Source organism: Cydia strobilella, chromosome 1, assembly GCF_947568885.1.
Source record: "Cydia strobilella chromosome 1, ilCydStro3.1, whole genome shotgun sequence".
Taxonomy (NCBI): domain Eukaryota; kingdom Metazoa; phylum Arthropoda; class Insecta; order Lepidoptera; family Tortricidae; genus Cydia; species Cydia strobilella.
The window spans coordinates 5186668-5203161 of NC_086041.1; the positions used below are offsets into that span (position 1 = coordinate 5186668).

Sequence of the window (16494 nt, forward strand, 5' to 3'; positions counted from 1 at the left end):
GCGTATGGCACCGTGTTATCTATGATTAAGCGGCGCTTTTCCGTCTGACGGTCGTCTGATCGCGCCCCACACTCGATAATGGGCATAATGGCCCACTCCTGATGAGATTATATTGACTACTAACACGTGCCTCTTTTTACCTCTTCGCTCATGTAAAAGGCAATTGAACACTGATTGCATTACCCGTGCACAAGCGCTCCCGTTCTTTTGCCAGTCTACTCTCGCAATCAGGTTTTTTCGCCTTTCTTTTTCTGACTCTTCCATGAATGCGCTCTGAAGCCGTCGGTGATTGAGTGCAGAGCTCTCTCGCGATTGTGATCAAAGTCACGCTCCCGACGGGAACGTGTGAAGCGGGCAGCGCTGACAGACGTTAGTGTAACCCTCACGTAACACTAACGCGACCTCGTAATGCCAATTCGACCCACATAAAAGTTGCACTACCACTTTCGTCGTCGCAAATCACTGCCAGCCCGTATCTCTGCCTCGGTCAATGCGTTGCGTGCATGTCGTATGCACTTATACGGATGCAATAAAGTGCAGCGAGAATTCGCAGGCTAGCGGTGCATGCCGCTCACGTGCCGGCGGAAAACGAAAGTGAATCGGTGCGTCTCTCCGCCCTCGATTGATGCGCCCGGCTTAGGCGAGCCCTCGTTAACCGTATTATTCAAATACGAGCTCCAGCCGACGATCGATCATACCCGATACCCGAAAACGATGCCGCTTGCACTCTCGATACAGCTTAATCACACTAACGTCGAATTATGTCTACATCCCGAGCCGTGTCATCCCGGGGACTTGCTAATTGAAGCGGTTAAATTCCACATCGATTCTGGTATGTTGTCAGCCGCTAGATTAGGTTAGACGTTTGTTGAAGGAAAATCTATCGACTTTGTAAAATGTTAGCTAATGTTTACTCTCCTTTGTCTGTGGTTATAAATTTGGACTACCAGACGTTTGGTAGCATAAGTTGGCAATCCCTGACTCCAGTCTTAAATATGCTTTGTGTATAAGATCATCCGCAGACGTTTAAATTACGTCTGTCAATCTCATAGGCAATTTGGTGTCTTAAGATTTCCTTGCTGAAATTACATTCTCTATATCCTTACGCTGGTCGATAAAGCAAGTTCTTTTGGTTATGAAGACATAAATAAAGTCAAATTCGGTTGAACACGCTCGTGATTAAATGTATATTGTTGACTGTTCCAGGTACGCAGAACGTACCGATGCCGCCGCGGCCGTCGTCTTCCCTGTCGGACGGCAGCGGGCCCGCGTCGCGCCCCGGCGGCGCGGCGCCCGGGCCGGCGCCCAGCCCCGTGCCGCCGCCGGGAGCCATGGTAGCGCAGCCCTACCACCACGGCTACAAGCCCTACCCGCCGCAGCCCTACGGCTACCCGCCGCGGAACCACCATCCCTACCAGTACGGGTACCGGCCGCAGCCGCCGCACCCGCAGCATCCGCCGCCTCATCCGCCGCAACATTACCCGCCGCTCAAAGTAAATTGCTTTCGATTCTGATTTTAAGCGAACTACTATTTGACTAAAGAACCCCTTGAAGAACCATTAAATATTGTTCGTTGGTTAACAACACTCGCAAATTAAGAAATATGATTTAAATTAAAGGACCGCGCATACCGCAGCGTAACTAAGTATATACGAGTATAATGTCTTAAGTTTTCCTCATATATTTTGAAACGTAATAAACGATGCGTGCAGCGTCCAGTCAACGTCTTTTATTTATAATAGTTACTATGACAAGTAGAGACGGTGGTTTCCAACATTTATCATGAATTAAAATTGCCCATGAAATGTTCATTTATACTCATGACGTTATTTTGACTAGAGAACGATAGACGTTCCTATTTAAAATGAAGACATTCACTTCATTAACCGTAACGTCCGTAACTAATAGCATAGTAACGCGAAAAAACGTTTAGGCCATTAAATTTTTTACATAATTGATGAATACGTTGACCTCATTCTGTACAACTGGGTACATTCATTTAATTGCTATTACAGTTGTTTACCCTCGTATTACGTGAATATGACGTATAAAATACTGAAGTTCATTTGTTTCACGGTCTCCTAGCCTAGTCGGTAGTGTCGGGTCTAGGTCCGAATCCCACTAAGAGCATTTGTGTGTTTATTAGAAATCGTCTATTCTATGTTAAGAATGTTTCTATGTAGGGGCTTAATATGGGACCAGGGCGATTTATGTAAGATTGAGCCCAATGTATTTTTTAGCAGCAACAGCCGCGACACATGGGTCCGCCGGGCATGGAGGGCGCGATGCCGCCGCCGACGGCGCCGGGCGACGCGCACGACAACGGGCCCGCGCCGCCCGCCACGGCGCTCGTCACCACCGGGCCCGACGGCGCGCCGCTCGACGAGGGCAGCCAGCAGAGCACGCTCAGCAACGCATCCGCAGGTAACTACACCATGTCACCCGATAGGTTCAACACTGCTACCCTCCCTTCCCACCAGTAAAGGTGCGAATGTTGAGAAAAATAACATGTTGGGAGGGACAACATGACTTTGTAACGTGCTAGTGAGTTTAAGGCCGGATGCATGAGGCTCGAGGCAAACGAATGTATTAAAAGAAATTTAAAGTTCTTTACAGAAACCGGGAATGCCAAATGTTTCCGCGTTTTATGAATAAAAATGTCAAATGCGAATTTTGTATGAAGGTCGGTTAACGGTCGGTATTCCCACAAAAAAGGTAAGGATAAGGATTTCTTATAACCTTCATAGATTGGTGGATGGTGGCATTGGGTACCAAGTAGTATCCTTGTATCACCTGATTGTGTTACTGTTTAAACAATGTTTGTGTGTGATATTCGCTAAAGTTCCACCGTCGCGTTTCCAGCGAGCGGCGAGGAGCCGATCGTAGGCGGCGGCAAGGCGCGCAAGGAGTTCGGGTTGGGCAGCGCGGCGCCGTCGCCGTCGCCGGGCGGCGGCTCGCACTCCTCCGCGCACGACGACTACGACGCCTCGCCCTCCTCCTGGCCGCGCCCGCCCTCCAGTCCCGTGAGTCACAACCACAACCACGACCACTACACCTCCCTCCTCCTACAGTCGCCATCAGATATATCGGAGTGACCAAGGTGTTCACAATATCTGAACACGCACTCTAACGCCTTAACAGTAGAGGCGTGTTCAGATATTTGTGAGAGCCTTGACCGCTCCGATATACCTGATGGCGACTGTATAAGGTTTCTTTTGACGAGATAAAGTGTCCGTTTCTTTCTGTGCGATGTCAGCGAGTGACTTTATCTTGTTATCTTACAACAAGCGCGACTCTCCGGCCCTATGAACTATTCACGAAGCTACGCGTATGTTTCGGGAGGTGTACGGTACGATTTCGTGAGCAGTTTGCCCAGCGACGGGATCCAAGAAAACCGTACATGTGGGGGACAAATGATATTGTAAATTTTAAAGAGCCGATTTGCAAAATAACATTAAAATCTGTCTATAAGTAAATCTTTCATAGGTATGGCTATTTAGTAAGAAATATTTTGTCTTAAAATATCACTGTTCACCTGTTTATTTGTCTGGATTAATAAGGCAATACATTAAAGCACGAAAAATATTGTTTCATAGTGTGAACAAATATGTTTGAAATTTATTATTTTGTGTATGTTTTTTGTCGTCTGGGAATCTTTGTTTTGTTTACTTCTCATAAACACTAAACTGCAGAATCACCTACATCTGAACACCTCCACACATTTACACGAAACTGGAACATAGCAAAATATCCAATCTATCGTATATTTCAGGTGTTTAACAGTCACATACAGCCGGAGTCCTACAGATCAAAGGTTTATATCAAGTCAAAGATCATTAAGCATGTGTAGTACCTACTCAAGTCAGCACTCGTAACTTGTAGCTTGTGTTAGCAAATGCATGGTAGTCGTTCCTTTTGACGCGAGCGTTTCTTTTCATCGGTGTCAGGGGACTTTCCACGCATATCGAAATTTAAAAGTCGTCTATTTCAATTTCTAACGCTAATGCATAATTAGAGCGATAGAAAGGCAAATAAACAATTTTCGATTTACAATGTTTGCGGTTAGCCCCCCAGCATCATCAGCGCTTTTCGCCCTACTGGTTTGTCGACATTTTTCTGTACGAATTTCATATAACATTTATATCGCAATTTCTACAATCGTCTTGTTCGCCACTTGACCGTATCGTCCCTGCCGGGCTAGCACGTGATTGGCACGACGTCCCTCTTTAATTAACATAGTTAGAAAAAGACGGGTAGTCTATCTCGCTTCGAGATACTGTCGCGCCAATCATGTGCTAGGCCTACTGGTCACGTTGGGTGTTTTTCTTTTTCTTTTTACGTACGTACATATATTTTTTTCTTGATACAAACACTTCTGATCATTTAATTAATAGCGATTATGACACGATAAAGACAAAAATTAAATAAGAAAACGAAAATGAAATAAGTTCACCGAAGTGGATACAAAAGAAGTGAACACGAGGAATGTAGAATCAGTGACGAATGAGATTGGTACCAAAAGTGTCGAAAACCGAGTGGGACGGAAAACGATGATACCTTTTAGACGCTCGCTTCCGCGACCTTGAGCATCTACTAACTGTGAAGTTACATTGACACTGAAAAATGCATGACTATGCGTTTTTTGTTACAGAAACATACCATTATGTGGTGTGTCAATTATAGTGTCTTGCTTTCTGCTGTTTCTTTTCTATCCGGTGTTGGCATTATTGGCTTTTGATTTAGGAAAATTTATTTGCCATTCTTATTTGTTTCTATACTATTCATATATGATACTCTACATGCTTATGTAAACTGTATGTACTGTGTATGTTGTTACATGAGGAAAACATTAGCTGCGTAATGAGATGGTTATATTTATTGCATTTGATGTGTTGTCCGTAATTGTATTTCTTTACCTAATATTGTGAATGAATTTGCTACATGTTAATTACTTAATCGCTGCTAAACATTTCCTTATAGTAGAATTCAGTGTGTATTTACAAATATTACGTGTAGCTACTTTGATTGCAGGAAATTGTTATTATATCCGACTTATAACAATGTTTAAAGTTCTTTCTCTGCATTATTTGTTGTTGTTACTATCAATGAAATATTAAAAAGTTTACTTACATAGTGATTTGATAGTAAAACTCGTCATACGTTATAATTATACATGATTCAAGTTTATTATTGGCAAGTGTAAAATGACGTCACGGGGTTTCCTTGTTGATACTGTCACGAGTGGCACGAATGCTGCGGCCAGCCGCTGACTCAACCGAGGCCTGTTCAGAATTGCTAATTTACTACACTTTATTGGAATGTCTGCAATCCAAATATAGGATGATAACTATTTATAAAATATTACCTTGGAATTCTTTTAATATTTTGTCTATAAATAAAATAATTACTCGCTAACTAGATTAAACACCGTAACCGTATGCGGATTAATACACACAATCTACATGGTAACTATCCGCTGGCAGGCAGTGCTTAGCGAAGTTAGCAAATGCTAACGACACAAAAATGTCGCGTCATCTTAGTTATAGACTGTCTCGTATTACGACGTCTAGACATTTAGTTGCTTCAACAATCAATCTCAACAAGACTTCGTAAGACTAGGAAAAGATTTTAGATTTCGGGTAACCAGGAAAACAATTTTTGGTTAATTTCTTAATAACCTTAATAAACAAATGATGGTGATGATAAATAAATATAGCGAATACAATTCTTATTCTAATAAGCTACTTTTTAGTACCACCAAACCCCAATTACTGCAATCGTAGCAATTTGGAAGTCAGCGTGACGCAATTGACACTCAATTGACTACGATTATTTCCCCGAGGCGTGTTCTGGTGTTCCAAGTAGGAGAAACACTATTTTAATTGAGCATTTAAATTTAAAATGGTATCAGCTAAAGTTAATTTAAAATTTCAATCTCATCGCGTTACATTTTAGCCAAAGAGGATGTCCGTAGATTTAGTGAATGCACATTTTATTTTCCCTGTCTTGAACATTATAAATATTTAAGCCGAAAACCAACTACGTCACGCACGAATTAAAGCCACGTATAAGGCTAATTACATCAAAAAGACGGTACCTAAATTTGGATGCCAATGATAAAGTTAGGTGCGGTAGATGAAACTTGTGTGTAGTGTCAGATGGTTTTCGGCTCTCCGGTTATAACGTGTAGATGTATGACTCGCGTGTATGCGCCAGAAGTCGGACTCGCTGGGCAAGCTGTACGAGATGGACGACGCGCCGGAGCGGCGCGGCTGGGTGGAGCGGCTGCTGGCCTTCATGGAGGACCGCCGCACGCCCATCGCCGCCTGCCCCACCATCTCCAAGCAGCCGCTCGACCTCTACCGCCTCTACCTGCTGGTGCGCGACCGCGGCGGCTTCGTCGAGGTATGACCCGAGCCCGAACTTACAAGCTTTTTATTAACTCGCAATGTACCCATGACGTATGTATGTACGCGTCAAATCTTGCAATTTAAATTTTAAATTTTACCCATTTCTCGACTTCCAGTAAAGCTGAAAGTTTGCATACATATGTAAGTCGGGTGACAATGCAATATTATGGTACCATCGAGCTGATGATGGAGACAGGAGGTGGCCATAGGAACTCTGTGATAAAACAACGCAACCTAATTGTGTTTGGGGTTTTTAGAATTGTCTCGATGAGTATTACTTACCTGTGGAAGGAAAAGTACAGTCGGCGATAAAAGTTTGTACCAAAAATTTAATTGTTGCCAAAAACTTATTACTTACTATGTATACCTACATGTCGTGTATAAGCCGCCCCGCCCCGCAAGTCCCTGACGAGGCGGGTTTATGTATGTCTATCTATTGAGCTTGCGCTGGTGCACATAAACTTACATCTCTTAGATGATTTTCGCATCGTGCGAGTTAAACGCGGCGCGGTACGTTAGTGGTTGATGTAGGAACACGACTTGAATATTGTCAAGTATTGACCAAAAAACTTGTGATGGACAGAAAAGTACCTGTGAAAAATTACTCTTAAGAGGATTCTTTGATTCTAAATGTTTGTAATGTTGCATATCTCGAGTATGCATTACCTACAATTTATTAATATTTCCTTGTGCGGAACTTGTGGTCGTAAAATAAATGCAGTTAGTCCAGGACACGAGTCTTAATACTAATCACATCGGGTATGGCGAACACGACATAACATTGAATAGGGCCGTAGAATGCGGCTAGGATCATCGTACATCTTTAGAAAACTTTGTAAGGGAAAAACAGGTACCAAATTTTGTTTCATCAATAAACATTAGCCCTAATTTGCATTGCCCTAATTGGTCCGATGCGTTATAATTTTTTTATAATATATCTCTCTCTCGCGTAAGAGTTTCGCTACATGTCATAAAGGCCAATTACACGCAATTGTATTTACGCGTAGACACATTTCGGAACGTAAATATTAGCACTCCGGAATATCACTTAAGCGATGTTAGTAAAACTTACGAGCGCCGCTCGTGATGCAACCGAGGCTAATGGGCTCCGCTCGGGATTTATGTTAGTGCATGTACCGGCTTTATGGAAATAGGCGCCATAAACTCGCCGGGGCTTTAACGATAGTTAATAAATTTTTATCATTGGAGCGTTCGCATAGGCGAACTGGCGAACAATGTTGCCGGCCTCAGAACCGCGCCGGCCCGCGCCGCCGCCGGTCGCCGCCACCCGTCGCCATGGTCAGTCCACTCGTTAACATTCCGACTTATCGCCGCTCTAAACATGCGCATTTTATGTCCTGCCGTTTACGTCCAATCGTGTTCTCGCCGATTAGTAATAACCTCAAACGCTCACGCGCGACTCCACTTCACATTTCAATCTAAGATTTCTCGGACATAACTCTGCATTAGTTTATTGCCGCCTGTACAACTTGGCCGTATTTACGACGCCCGTCGACTCTCTCCTTGCACTTTCGTTCCTCAAGTCGAAGTGTTCCGGCTTCCAGGTGACGAAGAACAAGACGTGGAAGGACATCGCGGGGCTGCTCGGGATCGGCGCGTCGTCGTCGGCGGCGTACACGTTGCGCAAGCACTACACGAAAAACCTGCTGGCCTACGAGTGCCACTTCGACCGCGGCGGCATCGACCCGCAGCCCATCATCAACCAGGTGGAGGCCTCCACCAAGAAGAAGGGCGGCAAGTCCAACACCACCCCTACACAAGGTCTATATTATTCACTACGTCAATGTTTTATAATTTTGTTAACCTTTTCTTATCCGACTTCCTCGTTGAGGATATTTAAAATGCGTATCTGTTTGATAGGCTCTTTGACTCTTTTTATTAGTTTTAAAATGTTGTCATATGACACCGGTTTTTCTTAATTTTATATGATTTTTTTTACAGTATAAATATTAGCTTTTGGTCAGATGAACGTATGAGATGATAACAAAACTGTGCATATATAAGCATTTTCTCTTTTATTCAGAATACTCACGTGTATACATACATTTGTGGAGAACAATACTAGATACAGACACTGTAAGTTGTCAATATCACGGATATTTATTATACAGAGTTTACAGTCTTCCTTGTATATTCCGGTATTATTCTATTGTTTTACTGGACATAGTTTGTTCGACTGTTAACTTTAACACTGGTTAAATGTTAATAGTGCATTATTAGTTTTAAGCGGTAAATTTTAGGGTTTATTATGGTACAATGTGTGTGTTGCGAATTAAAAGCTAACCTACTATTAATATCGCTTAACCCTTTCAACGCTACTTCTAGGAGGTATATACGACGCGCCAACGTAAACCTTATCAGAATTAACGAAGGTTTGGATTAAATTGGAACCGTGCGCGTCGGGGGCCTTTTTTATCGTCAAAACCTTAACTTAAAAGTAGGGCCGGATTTAGGGGAGGGCAAGCGGGGAAACTGCCCCGGGCCTCCACAAAAGAGGGGCCCACAGGTGGGGCCACAGTAGACTTCGGAAAAATAATTTGGGGCCAGGGGGCCTCCACTCCTTTGTTTCCCCGGAGCCTCCAAACCTCTAAATCTGGCCTTGCTTAAAAGTTTAATGAATACACCGGACGGGTGAACTAGTTTTAAGTATTCGTATTCAGAAAATAGGGTTGAACATTTAGAAAGTGGAATCGTACGGTCGCATGAATATTGAAGGGGGATGTTGTTATCCAGCAGGGTCGGGCAACTCGCAGGAGTCGTTTCCCGGCGCAGGCGCGGGGGCCGGCGCGGGCGCGGGCGCGGGTGCAGGCGCGGGCGGCGCGGGGGCCGGCATGGACGGCTACCCCGCGCAGTACGGGCCCTACCCGCCGCAGCCCAACACCAGCCAAGGTCAGCACACCTCACACCACACCACACACTGACTACACTACCGTAGCCCGGTCGCACTACACATACCAATTCTGAACGCAAATTACAACATTACGCGCGAGACGGAACAAGTCCGGATTGATATGGGTGTAGACCCTACACGTTTTGTACCCCACGGGTATGCTTTCGTTGTATATTTTGAAGGTCTCGGACTGAATCATTCGCGCGTATTCGTAAGAATAAAATGCGTACGAAAACGTATGTCCCGTGTGACCGACCTTGTTTTTTTTCCTCGGGTCGATAACTTTACCTCGACATAATTACGACTTTTCATAGATTGGCGAATGAAATAATTTTATCTTGCCCTAATTGCCCTTGTTGCTGTTCCATCTCTTTATTTATTCTATAAAAAGAAACATATTTGAGTCCATGTTTGCAAAAATAGGAGTCAGTACAAGTTACCGACCTTAGAAGATGTAAAACACTATTAACTCAATCAATACGATCAAGAATCATGCCAACTTAACTGCACCTGAGTATTTGCGGCAGTAGTTTGCATACATGATACGTGCTATAGTCCTTATGAAAACTAAGAGATTTTTAGAAATTAAAAGTTTATTGACAAAATATTAAACTTCCAGATTATACTATTTTATTTCTGTATCCGAAATACTGTCCCATAATGTGAATCAATTTCAATTTAGTGTAAATTAAATTGTATCACATTCGAATACATTTTTAAAGTAAAATCTACTCAGGTGTATAGTGTTATGAATGAACGATAGCGGCACCTTGTGGCATAATAGCACTAAAGTGATATTACTGTACAGTTTTAAACTATAGAAAAATATTACGAAAAGAGTATTTTTCCGCATTTCATCCTACACATGTTTTAGATGTAATGTTTGATCTTTTAGTTTTTTCTTTTCGTAATATTTCCCCTAGAAAAGTCCGTGCGCTCTAAAGCATATGACGTGCGGCGTGCGGTGCTTGTTTTCTTTATTTACGCAATATTTTACTAACTCCATCTCTTAACCAGATAATCACAGCTAACCAATCATTTGGCTCATGTGATCGCTTCTCACTAACCCTTAACCGTACAGCACATCCCAGAGGAATTTAAGACTAGTCATTTTAGTAATACCGGCGTTAAATAAACTGGCGTACTATTTTTGCTGGAAATGCTGTTTTTAAGAGACAATGTAAATTTTTATGAAACAATATGTAATGCTGCTCGGCTTCATCAATGCGAACGAGGACGTATGGACTTCGTCGGGTTTCCAAAAATTTGTAAAAGTTCGGTATGATATTCCCCTGGGATGGATGTCCGGTGCGGGACCTGGCACCTGGTAGCCGGTAGCCCGGTACACGGCACGGTACAAGTTGTGTGGTTGTAGGCGGCGGGCCGGGCGGGCCGGCCGGCGACAACCTCGCCGCCTCCAACCCGTTCGACGAGCCCCCGGGGCCGCGCCGACCCCCAGGTAACACCGCCCGTACACTCACACCCGTCCTACCCCCCCTCCCGTCCGAACCCCGGCGCCCGAAAACATATCATTGCTCGAGTTTCGGTTTGTGGGAAAGACCTATGTTTTATCTTGCTTTAATCACGATCAGAGGAATCGACGGAGGGAGGTCGAGTCTTTGCGACTGAGATTATGTTCGCGAGCGCTCCGTCCCAATTTTTTGTGTCCCGACCGCGCGTACACTTTAACCGCGGATTTAATAACCACTATGCATGTTCATAATATCATTCTTGATCATACGTCCACTTATCATACATATTTTGAGTAACGAAAATATTTCACGTGAATTGCTTACGATTTACTATATAAATGTGACACACGCTCGTCATATTCTTTCATAAAAGAACGCGCAAGTAAACAGCAGCTTAGTAGTGTACAGCAAGTTATTAGATGTAACTCGTGATGAGTTACATCCAATAACTTGCTGTAAAGTTACTCATGTAACGACCACGATCTTATTGTTATAATATTCAAGTATCGATTATGTATTTTAGTAATGACAAAAGATGAAAGAAAGCCGACAACGCTGAGTCTGAACACGCGGCCCAGCGGTTATTAGTTCCGTGCCTCACTCAGGCATAGGCACACTCATTAAGTCAATCGACACCTTGTCGAGTCAAGTCGAATTCGAATCCTTTACTAATGGCAACAAGGTTAAAATTTCTTGTCGATGTCTTTCTTGCACATGTTTCACAGAATTTTCTGACTTAATAGTATCACTGTTAACATTAAAGCATTATTCAGATTAGTGATGGTATAAGATTTAATCACAATCAGTGTAGTTTACAGAAAATCTATTTCGTAGGTGTGACTGAATTGTAAACAATTTCGATTGATATTAAGAAAATTTTCATTGGCTTTGGCTTATTATTGTCAAGTTTATTTTGCTAGTCTTATTGTTAACTTTAACATTGTATAATACACTTTTACCTAATTACCTTTGCATGGAATAACATTTTAACATTATAAAAATGGAGCATGATAGTACATATGTTCTATGGGGCCACATTCTCAACAGTGTGAGTAACTTGTATTTGTTTATATTTCAGGTTATCAGCCTGGGTACGGATATGAATACGGGTCACCTTACCAGTCCACGAGGCCGGTATATCCACCTTACGGCCCCGAAGGGGATAGGTAAGATTTATACATTTTAATTACTAAACAATTTACATCCACAGTTGTTAACTGTGATCTTCTTTTATTAATTTGAGATATTTTTTTATGACTGAACATTTAATATTTTACATACCTACTTATCTGATTATTCCTTTGATCCTTAATCTTGTGTCCTTATTGTTAGTTTGTTAAATATCATTAATGATAGAGCGATTTTGATCCGGCCACTGTGGCCCAATTTTGCCGTACACATATGTTTCGACCCTAAAACCGAGTAACGGGTGTACGACTTTCAAAAAATGTCCACCTAAATAAAAATGTGGAGAATAACCGGACGGGAGGACGTCCCGCCCTCGCCCCGCACGATAACGTGGTGATGTTAATCAGAGGATACGGTGCCGGCAGCGAGTACCGCTACGGCGGCTACGGGTACCGCGGCGCGGCGCCGGGAGCGGCCACGCCGCCGCCGCAGCCCTACCCCGACTACTACCGCCAGCACCCGCACCCGCACCCGCCGCACCCGCACCCGCCGCATCCGCAGCCGCCGCACCCCAGCCACCCGGCGCATCCCGCGCACCCCGCGCACCCAGCGCACCCCGCGCACCCCGCGCACCCGCCGCCGGCTCAGCACGAGGTAACATATTGTAACTTGAGGGCGACCAACCAAACGCACGGCACGCACCGAGCCTGAGTACGCTCGACTCTGACGCTGACGCCGCCGCCATACTTTGGTTAAAACAAATGTATGGCGGTCGGCGTCAGCGTCGAGCGTGAATACTTGGACCAGGCGTTCCGCGGTACTCGGGTAATTGCGGAAGGGACGATTTTATTTCTAGCGTTTACTCAATCAACTGTTTACTCATTTCACTCGTATGCGTTCGATAAACCCGTGCCCCGCATGCGAAAAGCTCATGTTATGTCATTATTTTTTATTAAGAAATAAATGAAATAATGTAATATGAATTTCGCACGTGGTGGCGGATCGATCTGTATAAACAAATCTGGACGCAAGGCGTCTTGTTCACAAACCGACCACAAATACGATCGATTCCTTGTAGAATTCTCGTCAATTTTGGGTTTTCCTAATCGTGTTTATGGATTAGACGTCTTTGTTATGTGTATAGATCCAACTAGGCCTCAAATCTGAAATGCGTCATAGTAATACATTCATCGTCATACAGTTTCAAACTAAACGGGACATATTATATACTTTCACTTGATGAAATAGACGTCTTTTTTTCATCACGTTTCGAATGGTTTGTTTTGTATCGTTGTCGGTAAAAGAAGTAGCGAAAATCATGAATCAATGTGCGAAAAAAGCAATAGAAGATTTCGGGCCTGTTGTATAAACTATAGACTGTTAGTTCTAGACAAAGAGTATTTTATCGATATAATAATTACCTACTATGAATATAAATGGAATGTGTGTTTATACCTATAGTATCGGCCTGAGAATATTTTATGCCCTGCATGCCTGGCATGTCAGGCGGCCTCAATGTGTTTGCGATATTGTGCCTTATTGTATTGTATTCTGTACCTACTTATTTATTGCCCGTCCATAAAGATAAATTTTGGTAACACACGAGTTATTAGGGTTCCGTACCCAAAAATGAAAAACGGGACCCTATTACTAAGACTCCACTCTCCGTCTGTCTGTCTGTCACCAGGTTGTATCTCATGAACCGTGATAACTATACAGTTTAAATTTTCACAGATGATGTATTTCTGGTGCCGCTATAACAACAAATACTAGGTACAACAAAAAGTACGGAACCCTAGATGGGCGACTCCGACTCGCACTTGTCCGGTTTTTTTTACTTCTGCACATATATATGTAATTTGACAAATATAGCTTGTGTGTTACTATTGCCTGTCTTTTTAACTAGTAGTTTCTGTAACAGGCACTTTAGCTTAGCATGAAAGTAAATTCCTACCTTAAAATTGGTCCAATATGGTAGCTTGTTTAAGAAAAGTAAATTTTCTCAACTTGACAGAGCGCCGAAACTGGGCTATATTTATTACTTCTTTTGTAATATTTGTATGGTACCTACTTACGATTTTATTATTGTTGTTACTTTTTAATGACAAGCGTGGATTATAATATTAAAGGTTGTGAAGAATCAGTGACCAGAGGAAAAGGATTTAATAGTAGTAATGACAGAAATGATGCTCTGAATGAAAGCTGATCAAAACGGCATATGTGGGTGGTTTCACTATGTTATCTTTACCTCTTTTGTTTACTTAGTTCATTTGTTCAAAACTATATAAAATGAACAGTCGTTTTTTTCTGCATACCATTGATATGTCGTTAGTTATGAAAGCAACAGAAGAGTTTATCGAGACGTCTGCTTCGAAAGACGTAGCTATCTCCGACTCCGAGGTAGTACACTCAATAAGGATAATTTCGCAATGACACTCATACTATTTTACAAATTTGGAAATTAGCTTCCGAGATTTTTTATACATTACATACTTCATAAAAAGAGTTTGGAATTTTGCGGCAAACATAAAACTTATATTTGGCGTTTAAATAAATAAATTTTACTTGCTGCTACTTACTATCGAGGTCAATAAACAATTAGCTCCATGCATGTTTTTTATTTTTGTAATCATAATTTATAATTTTATGTCGTTTGAACACCGGAAAAAATAAAAAATACGATTGTAAACCTTCACATTATTTTATTAAAAAATATTTAAAAAATTGAAATATTTTGAGCGGTTGAAACGTTCATAATTTTTGGCGCGAATTCGACAGCGTGATGACGTCTTTCGTTGGACGGTCCAGTAAAATTAGTAATGACACTTATGTGAACTAATCTGTCGAACGCGTGACGTCACGTTTCTCTACTAACTTTTCGCGGGCAAATTTTTGTACTTTTTATTTATTATTTTTAAGCAATTAAATGGTAATTTAATAACGGAAATGCATTTGTAACATGATATAACGGTAACATCACAAACATCTGAATAAAAAATATTTCGTTCAAATATAAACTTCATGCATGAGGCTAATTGCGCTTAGCACTGCGGAAATTGTGACATACTTTTGATTTGCCGAAAAATCCAACCTCTGTATATAAACAAAGATAGTACAGCCAACTGTTAGAATCGGCCGGTCGCATTATATCCTTGTTGATGGAACTATCTCTGAGGCTCTCGTGGGAGCTCCAGCGTCCACTGTCCAGGCCTCGGCTGACGGCAGAGTGTCTGTGTAGATGTCGGTTGGCGGCGGCGGCGGTGGGGGCGGCGGGGGCGGCGGGGGTATAATGAGCTCGCAACTCGCGCGGCAGCTGGTGGCGCCGCTGCCGGCCGCGCCGCGCGCCTACCATGTACGGAGACGGACCGTTTGTACCACGCACTCACTCCACCACGCTTCCGACATTGGCGACCGGTTCATCCGCACACACCCCCGTCCCACGATCACATCCCCGGGGACTGTGCTCGCCCTTCACCTCTTGTTCGACTAGTAATCCCTGTTAATGTGATGGGATATTCGCTTACAATTTGATCACAGGACTATCATTCTAGATACATTGTGCTTTATGTTATTCATTTGTAGAAACTGCTATTATTTTTTAATGTCTCACAATTTTCGATATTTAGTTTTTTCAATTCGATCCTAAAAAAATGCACTTAAAGCTTATCTCTTAAAACTCAAGCCTGGATCTTATATAATAATGTTTTTTCCGAAGAAATTTCGGAGAACCTTCTAATTCACTGTAAATATGAAACATGATGAAAGATGATAAGTACCCCTAACCAAGTAATTTCACATCCCGGGGTACTACAGCGAACAAGAAATTGAAGCGGTATTGCACATGTCTGCAAGATTAAAGTATTGCTTCGCTCATAACGAATCGATTACAAATCAATTCGATAGACCGACGAAAATACTTTAACGCGATCGACGTGGGACATAATTCATCCGTGGTTTTGGCTTCATTTGTTTTATTCGATTAATACCACTAGCTAGTTTGACAAAGTATCGAGCCTATCACTGTTCAATCCTTCTTTTTGTTCACTAAATTCGGCTTGCGGTACTATCAATTGGCTTTCCGGTTTGTTCAATCATCAATCATGGCCAAAACCCGTCCGTCAAAATTTAACCAAAACATAATAAAAATATGGAAGTAAAGGTTTAGAGTGTGTGGTGGTGGCTTTTATGATAAATCTTTGGTCACTAAATCATCTGCATGCATTTAATTACACGGATCATGTTGGCTTAGCCGCGAGTGAGCGGAGCCGCTTTGTACATCGCAGCGGCTCGGTGGCACGGCCGGCGCGCTCTGGTAGTTCTGAGGGGTGTGCACGCTATTCGATGCACTGGCGTGTATAACTAAGCACCTGTCTTAACCATAGCGACTAACGGCCTGGCCACGACATTGCGCGACTGGCTTCGGCTAAGGCGACAACCATAGGTGGAAACGAAAGGTCCGATCGTTGTCTCGCTCCAACCTATGGTTGTCGCCTTAGCCGAAGCCAGTCGCGCAATGTCGTGGCCAAGCCGGAACTCGCGAAATTTTTTATTCTAATTTTGTCTCTCTTCAACA

At 42.7% G+C, this 16494-nt stretch overlaps 1 protein-coding gene across 1 annotated transcript in view; it reads left to right on the top strand.

The window, feature by feature from the left end:
• LOC134754059 (trithorax group protein osa) overlaps positions 1 to 16494 on the top strand; it is a 135408-nt gene that overhangs the window by 114118 nt on the left and 4796 nt on the right. The window contains exons 6-16 of the mRNA XM_063690158.1: positions 1207 to 1493; positions 2241 to 2424; positions 2863 to 3023; positions 3773 to 3814; positions 6217 to 6405; positions 7976 to 8192; positions 9165 to 9320; positions 10697 to 10780; positions 11872 to 11959; positions 12329 to 12575; positions 15160 to 15273. Of these exons, the coding sequence (XP_063546228.1) occupies positions 1207 to 1493; positions 2241 to 2424; positions 2863 to 3023; positions 3773 to 3814; positions 6217 to 6405; positions 7976 to 8192; positions 9165 to 9320; positions 10697 to 10780; positions 11872 to 11959; positions 12329 to 12575; positions 15160 to 15273 (1769 nt within the window). The remainder of the gene's footprint in view (positions 1 to 1206; positions 1494 to 2240; positions 2425 to 2862; positions 3024 to 3772; positions 3815 to 6216; positions 6406 to 7975; positions 8193 to 9164; positions 9321 to 10696; positions 10781 to 11871; positions 11960 to 12328; positions 12576 to 15159; positions 15274 to 16494) is intronic.